The 15632-nt window shown below is 36.1% G+C and overlaps 1 protein-coding gene across 1 annotated transcript in view; it reads right to left on the bottom strand.

The window, feature by feature from the left end:
- LOC101740355 (transmembrane protein 132E) overlaps positions 1-15632 on the bottom strand; it is a 90087-nt gene that overhangs the window by 5884 nt on the left and 68571 nt on the right. The window contains exons 3-15 of the mRNA XM_004923156.5: positions 15007-15153; positions 12839-13103; positions 10021-10164; positions 9118-9292; positions 8394-8542; positions 7140-7341; positions 6251-6423; positions 4601-4769; positions 3911-4183; positions 2787-2921; positions 2148-2188; positions 1545-1749; positions 209-500 (exon numbers count right to left, since the gene is read on the bottom strand). Of these exons, the coding sequence (XP_004923213.1) occupies positions 209-500; positions 1545-1749; positions 2148-2188; positions 2787-2921; positions 3911-4183; positions 4601-4769; positions 6251-6423; positions 7140-7341; positions 8394-8542; positions 9118-9292; positions 10021-10164; positions 12839-13103; positions 15007-15153 (2370 nt within the window). The remainder of the gene's footprint in view (positions 1-208; positions 501-1544; positions 1750-2147; positions 2189-2786; positions 2922-3910; positions 4184-4600; positions 4770-6250; positions 6424-7139; positions 7342-8393; positions 8543-9117; positions 9293-10020; positions 10165-12838; positions 13104-15006; positions 15154-15632) is intronic.

Below are 15632 nucleotides of genomic sequence, written 5' to 3'. Positions count from 1 at the left end.
TTCTAAACTATACCAGGTGGATCTATATTGTGCATTTTACATGCGTATTAGTGTTTATAAATATTTAAATGAATACCGTGCTAAATTACTAATTAGCAAGAAATTTATGTAATTGGTTTGACTTATTTGACTTAACTTCATATGTTAATTAGTAAATAAAAACTAAGCAAGCAATATATAGAATTAAGCAATGGATAAAATAACTTACTGCCAATGTCCATCTCCAGACGATTGACGGGTGTGCCGAGCTGGTTTCTTACAGTAAGTCGTGGAATCGATAACTCTCGTGTCGTTTTGCGATGGCAACTCAATTGAGTTTGGATTGTCGAAACTTGTGACCATAACGTTTCCGTTATCTCGTATCGCGTCATCGGGATCAACATAGTTGTAGTTTAGAGGATTAGCCGTGATCCTGATCTCTTGATTGCCGTTGTCCGGAACTTGTGTGGAATTGCGATTGGCTTGATGACGATTGCCGCTTCTCTCCATCGTTGCCCTGCCTGAAATTTAAGATTTTGAAATTTTAAATCTAATTCTGCAATAGTCTTTTACGGTGCAACACATTCGCTTGGAAATCCGATATACAAGAGAGCTATGTAATTAGAATGTATAATCAACTTAGAATCTGTGGTCGGTTCCGTCCAAACTCTATAAAAGTTTAGGGTGTATTGCAAGTTGGACCACATATTCTTAGAAAATTTATAAAATCGTAGAAGACTTAACTATTAATTAAATTGGATGAATTAAAACGAATATACGTATTAGATTTGTAAGAGTATATCTATGAATTCTTGTTTAAGGTCCTAAGGCCCCCAGTTGGAAGGGCTTCAGAAGGGCTTCAGAAGAGGGTTTCAGCAGTTTTCGTTATCACGATTGGTCTTAACCTTCGAGCCTAATTAACCCGGTTTTCTTCATATCCGCTGCGCATCACAGTGCGCTGCTAGTTCTGCTTGGGGCGGCTTATTTTCCGCTTTCCCTGGGGTTCTACTTTAGGGCTTGCCTCGGGATGTTTATGGACTCTCTCCTCAGAGTTTATGACCTCTTCATGTCCGTTTGTAGCGAATGATCTGGTTGTTAATTGGCAATTCCCGACACGCCTCCTACAGGGGTTCGTTGGAGATTTTCTAAGGTCAGAAAATGCTAAATATTTCCCGCAAACCGCGTTTGATCAAAATCAAAATTAGGTACATTACCTTTTTGGTTACCTTCCATATTTCGCGCTTATACAGTAAGACAGATTTTACCGATTTAGGTAGGTATGTATTATATAAATTTCAAATTTATCTATTTTAATGTTTTGTGTATTTACTGAAATTTATATTGTATATATTATCTATTAATTTATTAATTAATGCACCTATTACGTTCATTTCTGCTTCACCCTTTGTTAATTGGTTGAGAATACCTCAGGCACTAAGTCCGCCGATGTTTATTGGCATGGTTATTGATTGGCTTATTGGCGTGCATGTAGTGCTATAAATATGTAATTTGCATATTACAAACGCAGAAAGGATTTAGCTCATAAAATTCAACAAACCACTGACCTAGCCAAACCCAATCATGAGCGTTTGTTGTGGATTCCCTTGTGGGCTTGTCCCTGGCCAGTCCGAGCGTAGTTCCCACTAGTCCTGCGACCTGCAACCGCCCCCCTTCAGCTAGTGCCGGTATCTTGCGGCACATACCCGTGCCTCCTTCTGGTCCGGCCGGCTTCAGACGAGAAGCGTACACCACACATGATACGACGAATACCTTGAATAAAAACATATTCACACGTTATAATTTCAAATTTATGTCATCGTATAAATGGTTTACTGGTGGTAGGACCTCTTGTGAGTCCGCACGGGTAGTTTACCACCACCCTACCTATTTCTGCCGTGAAGCAGTAATGCGTTTCGGTTTGAAGGGTGGGGCAGCCGTTGTAATTATATTGAGACCTTAGAACTCACATCGCAAGGTGGATGGCGGCATTTACGTTGTAAATGTCTATGGGCTCCAGTAACCGCTTAAAAAAAACACCAGGTGAGCTGTGAGCTCGCCCACACATCTATGCAATAAATAAATAAAAAAAGTTTTTCGAAACTTATTACTTTTATTTAGTATTTTATATTTTCATAATATTTGGAACGTTTCGTGTTTATTATACTTACTACTATCGCGAAGCAGAAAGCACCAAGGAGAACGTACATTCCTGAAAAGGAAAGGTTTTATTTATGGTATTAATGTATATAGATGATGTTAACTGTATAATTTTTATCTTTTAATGAGGATTCGCTGACGCTCTGAAATAATATTTAACAATATAAGTTAAGGTAATAGCAGTAAGTTATTATGTTCGGGATTACCAATTCTGCCGTATCTTTCGTAAACAATTCCAATACAAATACACATGGTATATTAACTTCTATCGGTCTTTTTGTCACCGAAATTTTGATTTTCAACCAATATTCCTCTTATATTCATTTATATATCGCCGTGCATCGCCACTTTTGTTTTATTAATTTGTAAATAATCTTTTGATTACTAAAACTTGAAATTGATCCCTTGATAAATGCACCATTACACACATTATTTGATTTTACATTCAAAATAATTATCATAAACATTACACAGTGTGTTACAGGTAAGTAGGTAAGTAAACAACATTTAAACCTATCTTATTCCTTGTGTACCGTCAAATTTTTAAATCCTTAAAAGTGTACCGCGACTAGAAAAAAAGATTGACAATCACTGATCTAGAGTCTAGATCAGTGATTCTCAACCTGTATTGACATTTTAAAATATATTACCTATTTCAACCGGCGTCATGACGGTTGATTGATGTTGTCGGGGGTGCTGCGCGGGGTTGCTTCGGAAGATCGAATTGTAATGTTGCGCCTGCACTGTCGGTTCATGGTTGTTTTCGTCTTTGAACGGCGATATACCTGGAATTGCGTAAACATAGTTTAAGAACTCTCACAATTTTGTATTTATTTTGTTATGGCTCAGATAGGTGGACGCGCTCACAGTTCATCCGGTATTAAGTAGTTACTTTAGTCCATAGACATCAACAACGTAAATACCAACCACTTTAAGACATGAGTTTTAAATCTCAGTTTTATAGTACAACGGTTGCCCCACCCTTCAAACCGAAACGCACCACTTCACGACAGAAATAGACAGTTTGGTGGTAAGTACTCGTGCGGGGGTGAACTACCCCCAACATGCGGGCTCACAAGACCCCTTTTTTCGGGCAGGTAATCGAACCTCATGAGTAGACCGCGATCACAAGGATGTTTTTAGGGCCCTACTCAATCAAACTCCCCTTGCATTCTCATACCCTAATCCGATCTCTTCCTCACAGGGCTGACAAGACACCCTACCCAACCAGTAAACATTCAGTATTTTGCCTAACATTTTAATAAACTAAATCTTTCAATTGTAAGTCAAGTAATGCGTTAACTAACGTGACAAACAAATTTTTGCACGTTTTTTTTTTTTTGTTGCTTAGATGGGTGGACGAGCTCACAGCCCACCTGATTTTAAACGGTTACTGGAGCCCATAGACATCTATAACGTAAATGTGCCACCCACCTTGAGATATAATTTCTAAGGTCTCAGTATAGTTACAACGGCTACCCCGCCTTTCAAACTGAAACGCATTTACTGCTTCACGGCAGAAACAGGCGGGTGGTGGTACCCGTGCGGACTCACAAGAGATCCTACCACCAGTAATTTCGCAAATTATAATTTTGCGGGTTTGATTTTTATTACACGATGTTATTCCTTCACCGTGGAAGTCAATCGTCCTACTCGCCTGCGGGATTCGAACACCATTGCATCGCTAGATACGAACGCACCGGACGTCTTATCCTTTAGGCCACGACGACTTTTGAATGATTGATTAATTGTTAGTATTAATTAAAAAATTTACCCTTCAACACGTCGCTAAGGTCCGACAATCCACTTCGAAGTCCTCCTCTGGCCATAATATCATCGTTCTGCGGCGTATCCGGTCTCTGTGGTGCATCTCCCCCGCTGAAGTCGACATCTACGCTCGCAGCCGCCGTGGCCAATGCCCCAGGAATGTTTTTAATGTTAGCCGGAGTCTTTGCGTCACCTTTCCCGGGAAGCGCAACGCGTCGTATTGGCCCGGAACGACATTGTTCAGGCGTTAACAAAGTCACACGAAGAAGTTCACCGCTGCCTGAAAGTTTTTTTTTTATAAACTACTAACATGGTGTACTCAATAAAATAAAACTATTAATGGCGTAGATAGTCCATTTGCTGTTAGACAGGGCCAATAGTTACTTAAATACTTGTTCGGTTTCTGAACGTAAAAATGTCAGTGGGCGACGTCCGCCATGACACCAAACTCTCTTTCAAATCCAGCCGCCAAAAGCTACGCATCAATTTTATAGTTTTCTTATATTATTTCGTTATTTTGTAAATAAATATTTCATACAAAAATACAGTTCAAGCTTAGTTACCATAACACAACAATATGTACTACAATCTAATTACATTTAAGTAATGTTTAACATTAATAAGGCGTAACTCTTTGCGATACAGACAATTCAGTCATTACATACAGTCACAAAACTAAAGTAATTGGACAAATTACCTTCACCAACAGCAATCACACGTGGGTGCTTGGAAGCCAACATTGGCGCAAAAGCCACAACTTCGGGATCGAGGCTCTCGACTAGTAAAAAGTAGTCAGATACGGCCACATCGCGAAGCGGAGTGTGACTTCCGTCCGAATACTCGATATCAATGTCCAATAGACCTTCCTAAAAAATTTAAATGCAGAATAGAGTATACAATACACTACGAAAAGATAAACAATTATTTCAAATGTGTATTTTAATTGGTACTATAACTTAAGAAACGCTGTCTGGGTAATAATAAAATTTGAATCCTCAAATTTTAAATTTGAATCCTCAAAGGGGATGGCCTATTTTAGGCCCAAAGCGGACAATAGATTATAGAAAAAATACTTAGTGCATTAATTTTGTCATAAATAAATATGCATTTACATTCTTGCAAATAAGCGCCACTATAGTTTACAATAAGTAGTTTAAAAAAAGTAACTCTATTGAAAAAACAAGGATTTTTATTTTTGCGGGAAAAATATAGCCAGCTTCAAATCCTTTTACGTATGAAGTAAATATTTTGAGTATATAAATAAAACATATAAATAAATCATTATAAGTATTATCATTAATCAAACGATTTTAATGGATTTTATGCACATAAAATAACATCGAAGACATACCCATTGGACTTTAACTTGTAACTATACTTGAGACCTTAGAACTTATATCTCAAGGTGGGTGGCGCATTTACGTTGTAGATGTATGTGGGCTCGAGTAACCACTTAGCAACACCAGGGTGGCTGTGAGAGCTCGCCCACCCATCTAAGCAATAAAAAAAACTTTACTAGTATTGTTATTTAAATATGTACACCTAAAACAAAAACATAAAAAATAATGTGTACTCGTAAAAAAAAGATTAAGATATAAATCAATTATCGGTTATTTAAAAAAATAATCGATATATGAATTTCATGTAATTATTTTTCTTTATACTGACAACACTGAATTTAATCTGACTGACTGATACTTCGCTTGCTGCTTGTGGTGTTGTGCTTGCGTACAAAATGGATGTGTTTTGATTTTTCTTCGATTTATTTTACTTTTATCAATAACGTTTCATACTAGGACTAAAAAACATTGTGTGAATTGTGGTTTTACCCTGACCGAGATTCAAAACCGTGTATATGCTCTCCTTTGCTATTTTTAGATGATACTAATTGTGTATGAAGATGAAGAAAATATAGATATTTAAAGAATTAAGTGTGTTTTTATACCCTATTGTATAAAAATACATTAGGAACATCTTAAACATTAAGAAAAGAAAAGTTCTTGAAGTATCTCACAATCCGACACTTATTTATATAGAAAATTAACCTCAAAACGAGTTTTTATTTTTATTATATTTTTTATAATAGTGGCGTCAATTTCAATATATTTTTTAGATATCTAATACATTTAAGAATTTGAATCAGTACATTTTTATAGTAATATTTGATGTCCATCTTGGGCCTAGCACACTATGGAGAGTGGGCAATCCCCTTTTAAAGGATATCGAAGCGCGCGTTGTTTTATTTATTTGAAAATATTATCGCGCTCTTACATTTTTTTTTAAATCGCTCTTTTGTTTTTTCTTCAAGAAAAACATTTCCACACCTCAAGTAAATTTTTTTACAGACCTGATATTGTGCTGTTAATCGTCTCGTGACTGTCGTTTCGGAAACATATCCATTTTCTATAGCCGAGTCCGGAGAGATGTTAAGTTGAAGGCCAGATATCACACGAACAAGTAACCTTGAGATCGATACTTTGTCGTTACCAACACGGACTTCACGGACGCCGATAACACGACCTATTAACACGGGCAGACATAAACTAGTCATTATGTTTAACAGAGTGTATTAAAATGACTAGACGCGTTCTCGACGGCTTCAGGATAAATTTGTAATTTATATTATGAATTAAAACTAAAATTTGTAATTTAAAACGTTTGTAATGTTTTCTAAGATAAAGAGAAGCCTATTCCGCTCTTCAGCCCATAAACTATCTGTGTAAGAATAATTACAATATCGATTTCCACTGTTGCGTGAAATAATGATAAACCAACAAGCTAGCTTTTTTGTGATTATTGAAGAAAATATTACCTAAACATTAATATTTAAAATTGAAACTACTTTTACGGGTTATTCTCGCAAATTTATTGACATTATATTATATTACATTTTTGACGTTTCAAAAACTGACAGTTTTCCATGTCAGTCATTTGTCCGCGAGATTAAGCCGTTTAGATAGTTTTAATTGCATCTACGAGACGCGGAAACAAAAAAATACTATATTAAGATTTGCTACATAATATTTTTCCTTATTTAAACTTTAATATTTATTCTATCACAAAACCTTTGATGTCGCAAAGGAATGTAACTAGGCTTAGGAAAAATGTTTTTTTTATTGCCATCGAAAACATTTGAGTACAACAATGTTACAAAGCAAATCCGCACCAAGGTCTAAGAACTCTTTTTGAGACTCATTAGAGAAGTAACACGGGCATTTGGTGAAACAGCTACTCACCAGTTATAGGGGATAAGACTTGAACCTCTGTTCTGCCGGTACTCCGGCCCTGAAGAAGTTTCCCTCTTAATGTTGCGATGCGCAAGTCGGCGACACGCATCAACGACATCACGAGCTCGGTAACTTTAAGCCAAGTTCGACGAGACACGAAATACGACACCCTTCCAGAGTCGTGATCTTTTGCAAGAAAACGAGCGTACACCTGTAAATTAATCGTTTTTGTATCGGAACTTTCGCTTATTTTGGGTTTATTGAGATAAATTTCTCACTCGTTAAGTGAAATAAAATAAATAAATGCTTCAAGACATACGTAATAACATCCGTTTGTTTGAATTTAAACTGTAGAAACATAATATTTTAGTATTTAGTACAAGTATTTTAGATTTAGATATTACGATTAGAATTAAATGTCAGAACTAAGACTATATAGCGGATAGTGAATAGAGAAATTTATATTTATTATGGGCAGAAAAATTACTAAGCATTGTGGCTGAAATAAAACGAATTACTAGAGGGTGCACGAATTTCGATTGTATAGTAGTATTAAAATATATAAGGCACGAGACAATCAAATTTTTAGATGTCATTCTATGAATCAATAATAATAATAAGAAACTTGGAAGTATAAAAGGACGATAGCTTTTTGCCATATTTGTTAGATTAGGATTTTTTTTTAAATACATCCCAAATATTTTTATATATCACAACATTTAGACATTGTAACAAACAACATTTTATGGCTGTAGATGGCGAGGTATTCCCTGAGCTCATAAAGTTTAGGAACTCATATTGAGATATGAGGTTAAATTTAAATGAATAAGGGAGCAGTCGTCTGCGCCCTAGAAAACGATCGGCTATTCGACGCGACGGAAAAAAAATCTTAAGATTAAGCTATAAACACTTTAACTAAAACTAAAGAAAACGGCTCGTCAAATCCTAAGAAAATAAGTTTCAATGATCCCCACTCAACAGGCTTAAGCTAGGAAATTAATCCGCACTATTTACATACAGACTTTGAATGTGTTTAATAAAGTACTACAGATTAATAAAATCCGATTTCTATTACAAGATATTATTATTTCATAGCGTAAATAGTTTGTGAACACTTTTCAAGTAAGTGCGTATTTAATCAGAAAATTTGTTACTTGAAACAAGCCTTGAAGTCTCAACTCGAATCTGCATACGTTTATATGATAAATAATACAAATAAAAAGCCTTGAGAGACAAAAACCTCACCTGCGGCGTATATCTTACCTCTACGTTGCTCTGCTGATATCTCAATCGACAAGAGCGTTGATCCGTCAAAGAGTTAGTGCCGTCAGATCTAGATCCGCCCCAGCCTCGAGCCGACAATGATCGTCGCTGTCTGTCTTTTGAACTTGCATCGTCAGACACCTTCCAACCTAAGGTATATTTTGTAAATAACAATCCATACAAAAAAAAACGCATAGACAATGAAATATTCAACATAAAAAATTATGTTTTTGACTATACAGACTAACTATTATGGAGGCTTTATTTGAAAGGTGAATCAAAACGTTTTCCGATAAGACTTCCATCAATCATCATTTTATTTTATTTCTTAATTAATTCCAATCAGATTTTCTTCCTTCGAAGATCGAGCTATCCTGATAGTGAATTTAGCATTAAGCTTCAATCACTAAGCTTCTTAATTAAATATGAATAAAAAAATAATATTGAATCCTATTTATCGTCATCCATTATTATTTACGGTACATTTCTTGACATATAACATAATATTTAAAAAAAAACTACATAAAAAAAATTATTGACGCTGATTCCGTTTTATATAATTATTAAATACGTATTTTTAATATTTTTAAATATGAAATACATCTTATGAATTATTATTATTAATTAGTAATACAGGGTAAGACACCGTATTAGAATAATGCTTAAGATATAAATTTACAAAAGACTGGGAGTGTAAACCATAAGGCAGTGCTAAAAAACCTACCTTTAATTTGGGATAATCTGTTGTCATCCACATCAATTTCTAGAGGATTCTCAGGCATCCAAACAGTGAATCTTGCCAGGCCGGTGTACGTTCCGTATTTCACTATCACGGACGCGTTCGATGAGCCACGAATCTCGGAGCCATCTACATAAACGGAGCTGCACGACGATGACACCTGAATTGAAGCAATGGAGAATTTTTATTGAAGCTTACTAAAAAAACATTCTTTTCGCAATAGCGGTTAAGGTGGGTGGCGCATTTACGTTGTAGATGTCTATGGGCTCCAGTAACCACTTAACACCAGGTGGGCTGTAAACTCGTCCACCCATCTAAGCAATAAAAAAAAATCGGTTGTCTGTAAAGTCGGTTTACTGACGATAGTTGAACGTGATAACGTCATAAGAAAATACAGATGGAATGATTTCATTTTTCAAAAAAATTTTTAATTTTATTTGTTTGATAGAGATTTTGTATGGACAATTGACACCACATTCACTTTTTACTGAACTTCATACTTGACGAAAACATGTAAATGTATTATTGTATAGCAGCTGTCCACGTGGATGCATCGCTCACTCAAGTAGGAGAGAGACAGATGTCGAACGCTGCCGAACGCGGAGGCCGATTGTGCCTCTTTGTCGCTCGTTGCGCGCTCTCGCTTGCACTTCAAGCCTTAAATGTAACGCCTCAGAGCGAGGTAACGCCGCATGAGTCATGTTTTTGCGTGCGTGCAGCCGGCTCCATCGAATTATAAGACGTTGTCACGTCAAAAAAAATAGCGTTTTTATTTTATTGACCGTATAATTCAAACTGAAAATTTTCCAAAGTTCATTAAGTTATTAGATTATATTTTGTCGCTAGGAAAATATTTACGAAAGAAATTGCTTGCGTAATTCAACTTACCTTGAGAACGCTCTCGTCTTCCGAATGACAGGAGCTCTGTAATGTGACGTCAGCCACTTGTCCCGCTTGAGAGACTATGAGTACCTTCATTGACTGTGACACTTGACGTCCAGTCAATACGGCTGTATTCAGTACCTCCCAGTTCTGAGGACCAATTCGATTGTTGAACAAAAAATAAATTAGGGCAATTTATATTTATTTATTGCTTAGATGGGTGAACGAGCTCACAGTCCACCTGGTGTAAAGTGGTTACTGGAGCCCATAGACATCTATAACGTAAATGCGCCACCCACCTTGAGATATAAGTTCTAAGATCTCTGTATAGTTACAATTGCTGCCCCACACTTCAGACTGAAACGCATTACTGCTTCACGGCAGAAATAAGCAGGGCGGTGGTATCTACCCGCGCGAACTCACAAGAGGTCCTACCACCAGTAGTTACTCAAATTATAGTTTTTGCGAGTTTGATTTTTATTACACGATGTTGTTCCTTCACCGTGGAAGTCAATCTTTGTTGAGTACGTATTTCATTAGAAAAATTGGCAAAGAATGAAAACCTTGTTTTTTTTTTCAAAGAAATTAATAATCCGGCTTATCGTTTGTTTAGCACACACGATTAAAATGTTGATGAGTCGTTGCTATATTATATTTACATTTTGTCGTATTCATATCATAACTGTCATAGTTGGAGTCACGAGTCAGTGTGCGTTCGTCCTTCAGTAAATAGATATGGAGTCGCTCGGCCTCGCGCGGCACACCGCCCCGGGGCCCGGCTAATGGTCCTACGGTATTATTCAGATAAACTAATTGCTTTATAAATATTATTCCGTAACTTCATTATAGCGGCTGCCTCGGGACCGCACACGTTGCTTGCGCATTTAAATTGCTGGGTTCCTCCCAACAATCGCTTAATCTCGCCGGTTTCACCGTTCGTTTAAAACTGAATTAGGTATCGTGGTGTGTTCGACATACGAATTACACTAATTTCCCTTGTATGGCTATCCTATAACTTTGATATTGTATTATTCACGATAATCATTAGATATTATAAAAAAGCTTTCGGTTTCACAGCTTCGCCTATGTGGAGTGTACTAAGCATTGCGTGGTTGAAGGCCCGTTCTCGATAATGGGATAAAACGTGTATTGTTTTCCGTTGTTCAAAATAAATTCATACCGAATTATGTCAAAAACGGATGAATGATTTGGGCGTGAAAACGTAACGAATACATTGAATTGCCTTTCCATTCATAATAATATAATCAACATTTACTGGTGGTAGGACCTCTTGTGAGTCCGCGCGGGTATGTACCACCACCCCGCCTATTTCTGCTGTGAAGCAGTAATGCGTTTCGGTTTGAAGGGTGGGGCAGCCGTTGTAACTATACTGAGATCTTATATCTCAAGGTGGGTGGCGCATTTACGTTGTAGATGTCCATTGGCTCCAGTAACCACTTAACACCAGGTGGGCTGAGAGCTCGTCCAAACAAACAAACAAAATATTAATACAATTACTTGCTCTGTAACATACAACACAGTTCAAAGTTAAAAAAAATATTGCTTGCTTCAATACGCTTTTAAGCATATCTTGAAATTTGGGATTTTTTTGGATAATTATTTACGTATAATTAAATTAGGCCTTCGTATTTATCTAGATTAAAACTGTTTTTAATAAAACAATTCGGACAAGCAGTATTATTTTTGCAAGTTTTTTCTTGGTGTACTGTTTTGAACAAATGTTTATTCTAAGCCAGAGTGGGTTGCTATTTACTTATACATTAGATCTCATTGATCATTAAAAATATTGTATATAAAAACCTTTGAAAGGTACTTAAATAATAATAAAATATGGAAATGTATTTAAAATATGGCTCAAAACCCTCTTTTTTTGTGCGCTTAAATCTCGGATTAAGGTGATTTAAATATTAATTGAGAAAAGCAAAGGAAGCCGAGGCGTGTTGCGACCGGCCGCGCGACGTAGGCGACTATGATCTTTCCAGCCTCCATTAGCACGCGATAAAGTTCCCATTATAGCACTTCATTCATGCTAAGAGAGCACCATTATGCTTTAATCACGGCGATTTGTTACAATCATGTCTGCACTCGATATTAGAAACGTCCCGATAGAATTAGTTTAGTCGCAGAAAGATGTGATAATTTAAAATTGCCCTTTACCTTTTCACATTCTGATCTCGTAGCAACGGTCAAAATATATTCACATAAAAACAGTAACAGTATAAATATATATTTTTTAATGCTTAGATGGGTGGACGAGCTCACAGCTCACCTGGTATCAAGTGGTTACTGGAGCCAATACGACGTAAATGCGCAGCTCACCTTGAGGTATAAGTTTTAATGTCTCAAGTATAGTTACAACAGCGGCCCCACCCTTCAAACCGAAACGCATTACTGCTTCACGGCAGAAATAGGCAGGGGTGTGTTACCTACCCGCGCGGACTCACAAGAGGTCCTACTACCAGTAAAACTAACTAACTAATAACTATTAAAATGCCAATAATTACTAAGAAGAAATGGTGCTGGTATCTAAATATATTTAATACTATGACCCAATATCCACCACCTCCAAAATATACCGTTGCTACCTTATAAGTTACCATTTATCAAAGAAATAAGCTGGTAGCATTTTTTGCGAGTGTTTTTTTTATCAAAAGTTTTCTTTCCATATCTCTCCAAGTTCTCCAACTCTCAACTTTGACTAAAAGAAACTGTTTGTAAAGCCATCTAGTTATTGTTATATCGTGTTTTTTTTATATACACATATATCGTATAAAACAATTTCGCAACATATAAAATATTATACCTTTGAGATCGGCAAAACAGCTTGTATATCATCTTTTTCAATATCCAAACGTGTATTGACCCGTTCGTGAGGTGGTTCAGCAGTGGTTGAAGACGAAGATATTATTGGAGAAACTTTGGCTGACCAGCTCAAACGTGCTGTACCCCTTCCAGATTCGCCTTCGGACCCCTCAGCGTCACCTTCACCTTCAGGCCCAACTTCCACCAGCCAAGTAAGTACTTCTTCCCAACCAGGACCTCCGGCTCCAATAGTTTCTTCTTCATCACTATTAAATATATTACAAATTGTATTAAAGCACAAAGTCGTTGTCAAACCAAAATCTGCTATGTGCACTTTTTGAGATTTTTACTTTTTGACCTTTTCGTATAGTTCACAGCCCTATCTACCGTATAAAAAAACTGTTATGTGTCTATAGCTTTAATATTTATCTATAGCTTTCATTTGATATAGTTCTTAAAAATTTACTATCATATAAAATTTTATACGAAAATATTTTTACTCGTTAATTCAAAATAGAGTTTTTGGACATAGCAGATTTTCGTTTGACAGCGACGACAAGTTAAATAAGTTAGATTTTATATAAAAGGTTTTCGAAGGAAATAAGTTTCGTAGGTGAACGCAAAGGGTAACTAAGTCGCGTCAAATCGATAGCCACGTACGCTAAGTCACTGTTGAACAACACACAGCGAGAAAACAAATTTTATTCCAGTAAACGTTGAAACTCAAAGTCTAACAATAATGGGTCAAAAGTCGTAACATCGAGTTTCATTAAGCATTACAACCAACCGCTAGATTTATTGCTCAGAAAATGTAAAGTCGTGAACAAATTGTGAACAACCCTAAAAAAGGAAATGGAAGGAGAGTTTATTACAAAAATTAAATTGAATAGGTGCTGTCTTCTACTGTTGAAACTGAATTTGAAGTTTATTGGGACGAAAATTTCAAAAAGTAACATTAAATCTTGTTAATAAATTTCTCGTGCTTCGTGGGAAATTTACATATCATTATTTAGTTGGTAAACACTAGAATTTCATAATCTTGCCCGATTTTATCAAAAGCTTTTTAGACAAATTAGGCTTTTAACTCAAGTTTCAAAGCAAATTCTGTTTGCTTTCCAGATTTGTTTGTTTATTTAAGCCGTCATTGAGACTTGCTGGGTGTGTACATTTTTATTTACTTCTATTGATGTTATCGTTTGAGTTATTTCCTGTAAGTGTATTTTGCTGCTTGACCCAGTTTCTTCGATAGCGTCGTGAATTGGTGAGTAGCTTCGGAAAAATAGAAATGGACTGGGTCCTTTAAATCCGCACTCCATATCTCGACCGGCCAATAGAATTCGCATGCAACGTCTCATTTTACATTTGATTCTTATAGATTAGTTCATTGATTAAATTTTGATGTATATTTTTTTGTTTTAAGCTAGCTCCCTGTAGAAAAGCATACTAATTGCCAATGCGATATGTTGATGGAACCTCGAATGATTACAATGGTTAATTCATGTGGTAGATTTTGCGTCTGATCTTTTTTAAACCCGTATCAAAATAATAAAAAAATAAGCAAATTACCATTTGGGTACACGTTGTCTGTGTCATAAAATTGAGTGTTCAATAGTCAGTAAGTAAGGGCAAGTAAGGTTTCATTGGCAAAGTAAACATACATCCCAACTTGTAGAAAAAGACAAACAATACTTTAATACCATAGATATTCATCGTATCTCGAAAAATGAGCAAAAAACGCAACCGTTTTACAGTTGCGTTATGTCCTATAGATATCACATGAAAAAAGCCCTGACAATAACTAGACACCAGATAGATAAAGAGCTTGTCTGTCTATTTACGCACATGAAGCTATATAGCTTTTTAATAGCAATTAAAATACGTAACGTACTACATATAAACATTCTTAAAGCCTTCGCCTACTAAATATTAAAATTATTATCACTTTAAATAGAACGTAAGACGGATAGCGGCTGAGAAACACCGAAGAGGAGTAACTTTGAAAGTGTAATACGATGGAACTTGGCTAAATTCAATATATAGAAACGCATTAAGTTTGATACTCGTTTATAAAATCGTTTGATTTTTTGACGTTTGATTTTAATCAATGTTTGCGTTGACCTCTTTGTGTCTCTCCCGTTTGATCTAATAACATTAGTACATACAACTTACAAGTCAATATCGTCATCATCCCGCAGTGGCTGCTCCAATCTTGTAGCTGTGACAGTCGCAGAGCGCATCTTTACTTCTGAAGTGACAGCCCAGCGCGAGTTGGCAGCCGTAACACTTAGCAGCCTCAATCCCGACTTGACTTTCATTCTATGTCAATCAAATAATCAACCCAAAAATTGAAAAGTTAAATTGCAGTAAATTTCTTTATAGTATATTTAAAACTTAAGCACTTAAACAGTGCTATCATGGATGGAATGAGAAATGCTGACCACAGTAATATCGATTTGGTAACATTCAAAAGATGATTTAGCAATGTAGAAAAATTTCAGGATTTCTAAGTAGCAGGTTATTATTACTGCCCACCCTGGAGTTCTTATTAGTTCGTAGAATTCCATTTTTACGTCTCTACAGCGATCTATTTTCACGCCCTGACGTACCTACACGCTTAAACATTGTAAAACTAAAAATAGTTCGATAAATTCGTTTTACATAGGGCGGACATTCTTGAAATTCCAGTCGTTGGTAATTGAAAAAGCGCGGGCTGTGATATGGGAGGTAGGATAAACTATGCTACATTTAGGACCATGCTCGCTCGGGTCCTAATTCATATGATGGTTGTTTAAGTT

The sequence above is a fragment of the Bombyx mori genome, chromosome 10, assembly GCF_030269925.1.
Source record: "Bombyx mori chromosome 10, ASM3026992v2".
Taxonomy (NCBI): domain Eukaryota; kingdom Metazoa; phylum Arthropoda; class Insecta; order Lepidoptera; family Bombycidae; genus Bombyx; species Bombyx mori.
The sequence above is the reverse complement of the archived record's forward strand: the minus strand, read 5'-3'. Positions and strand labels throughout refer to the sequence as shown.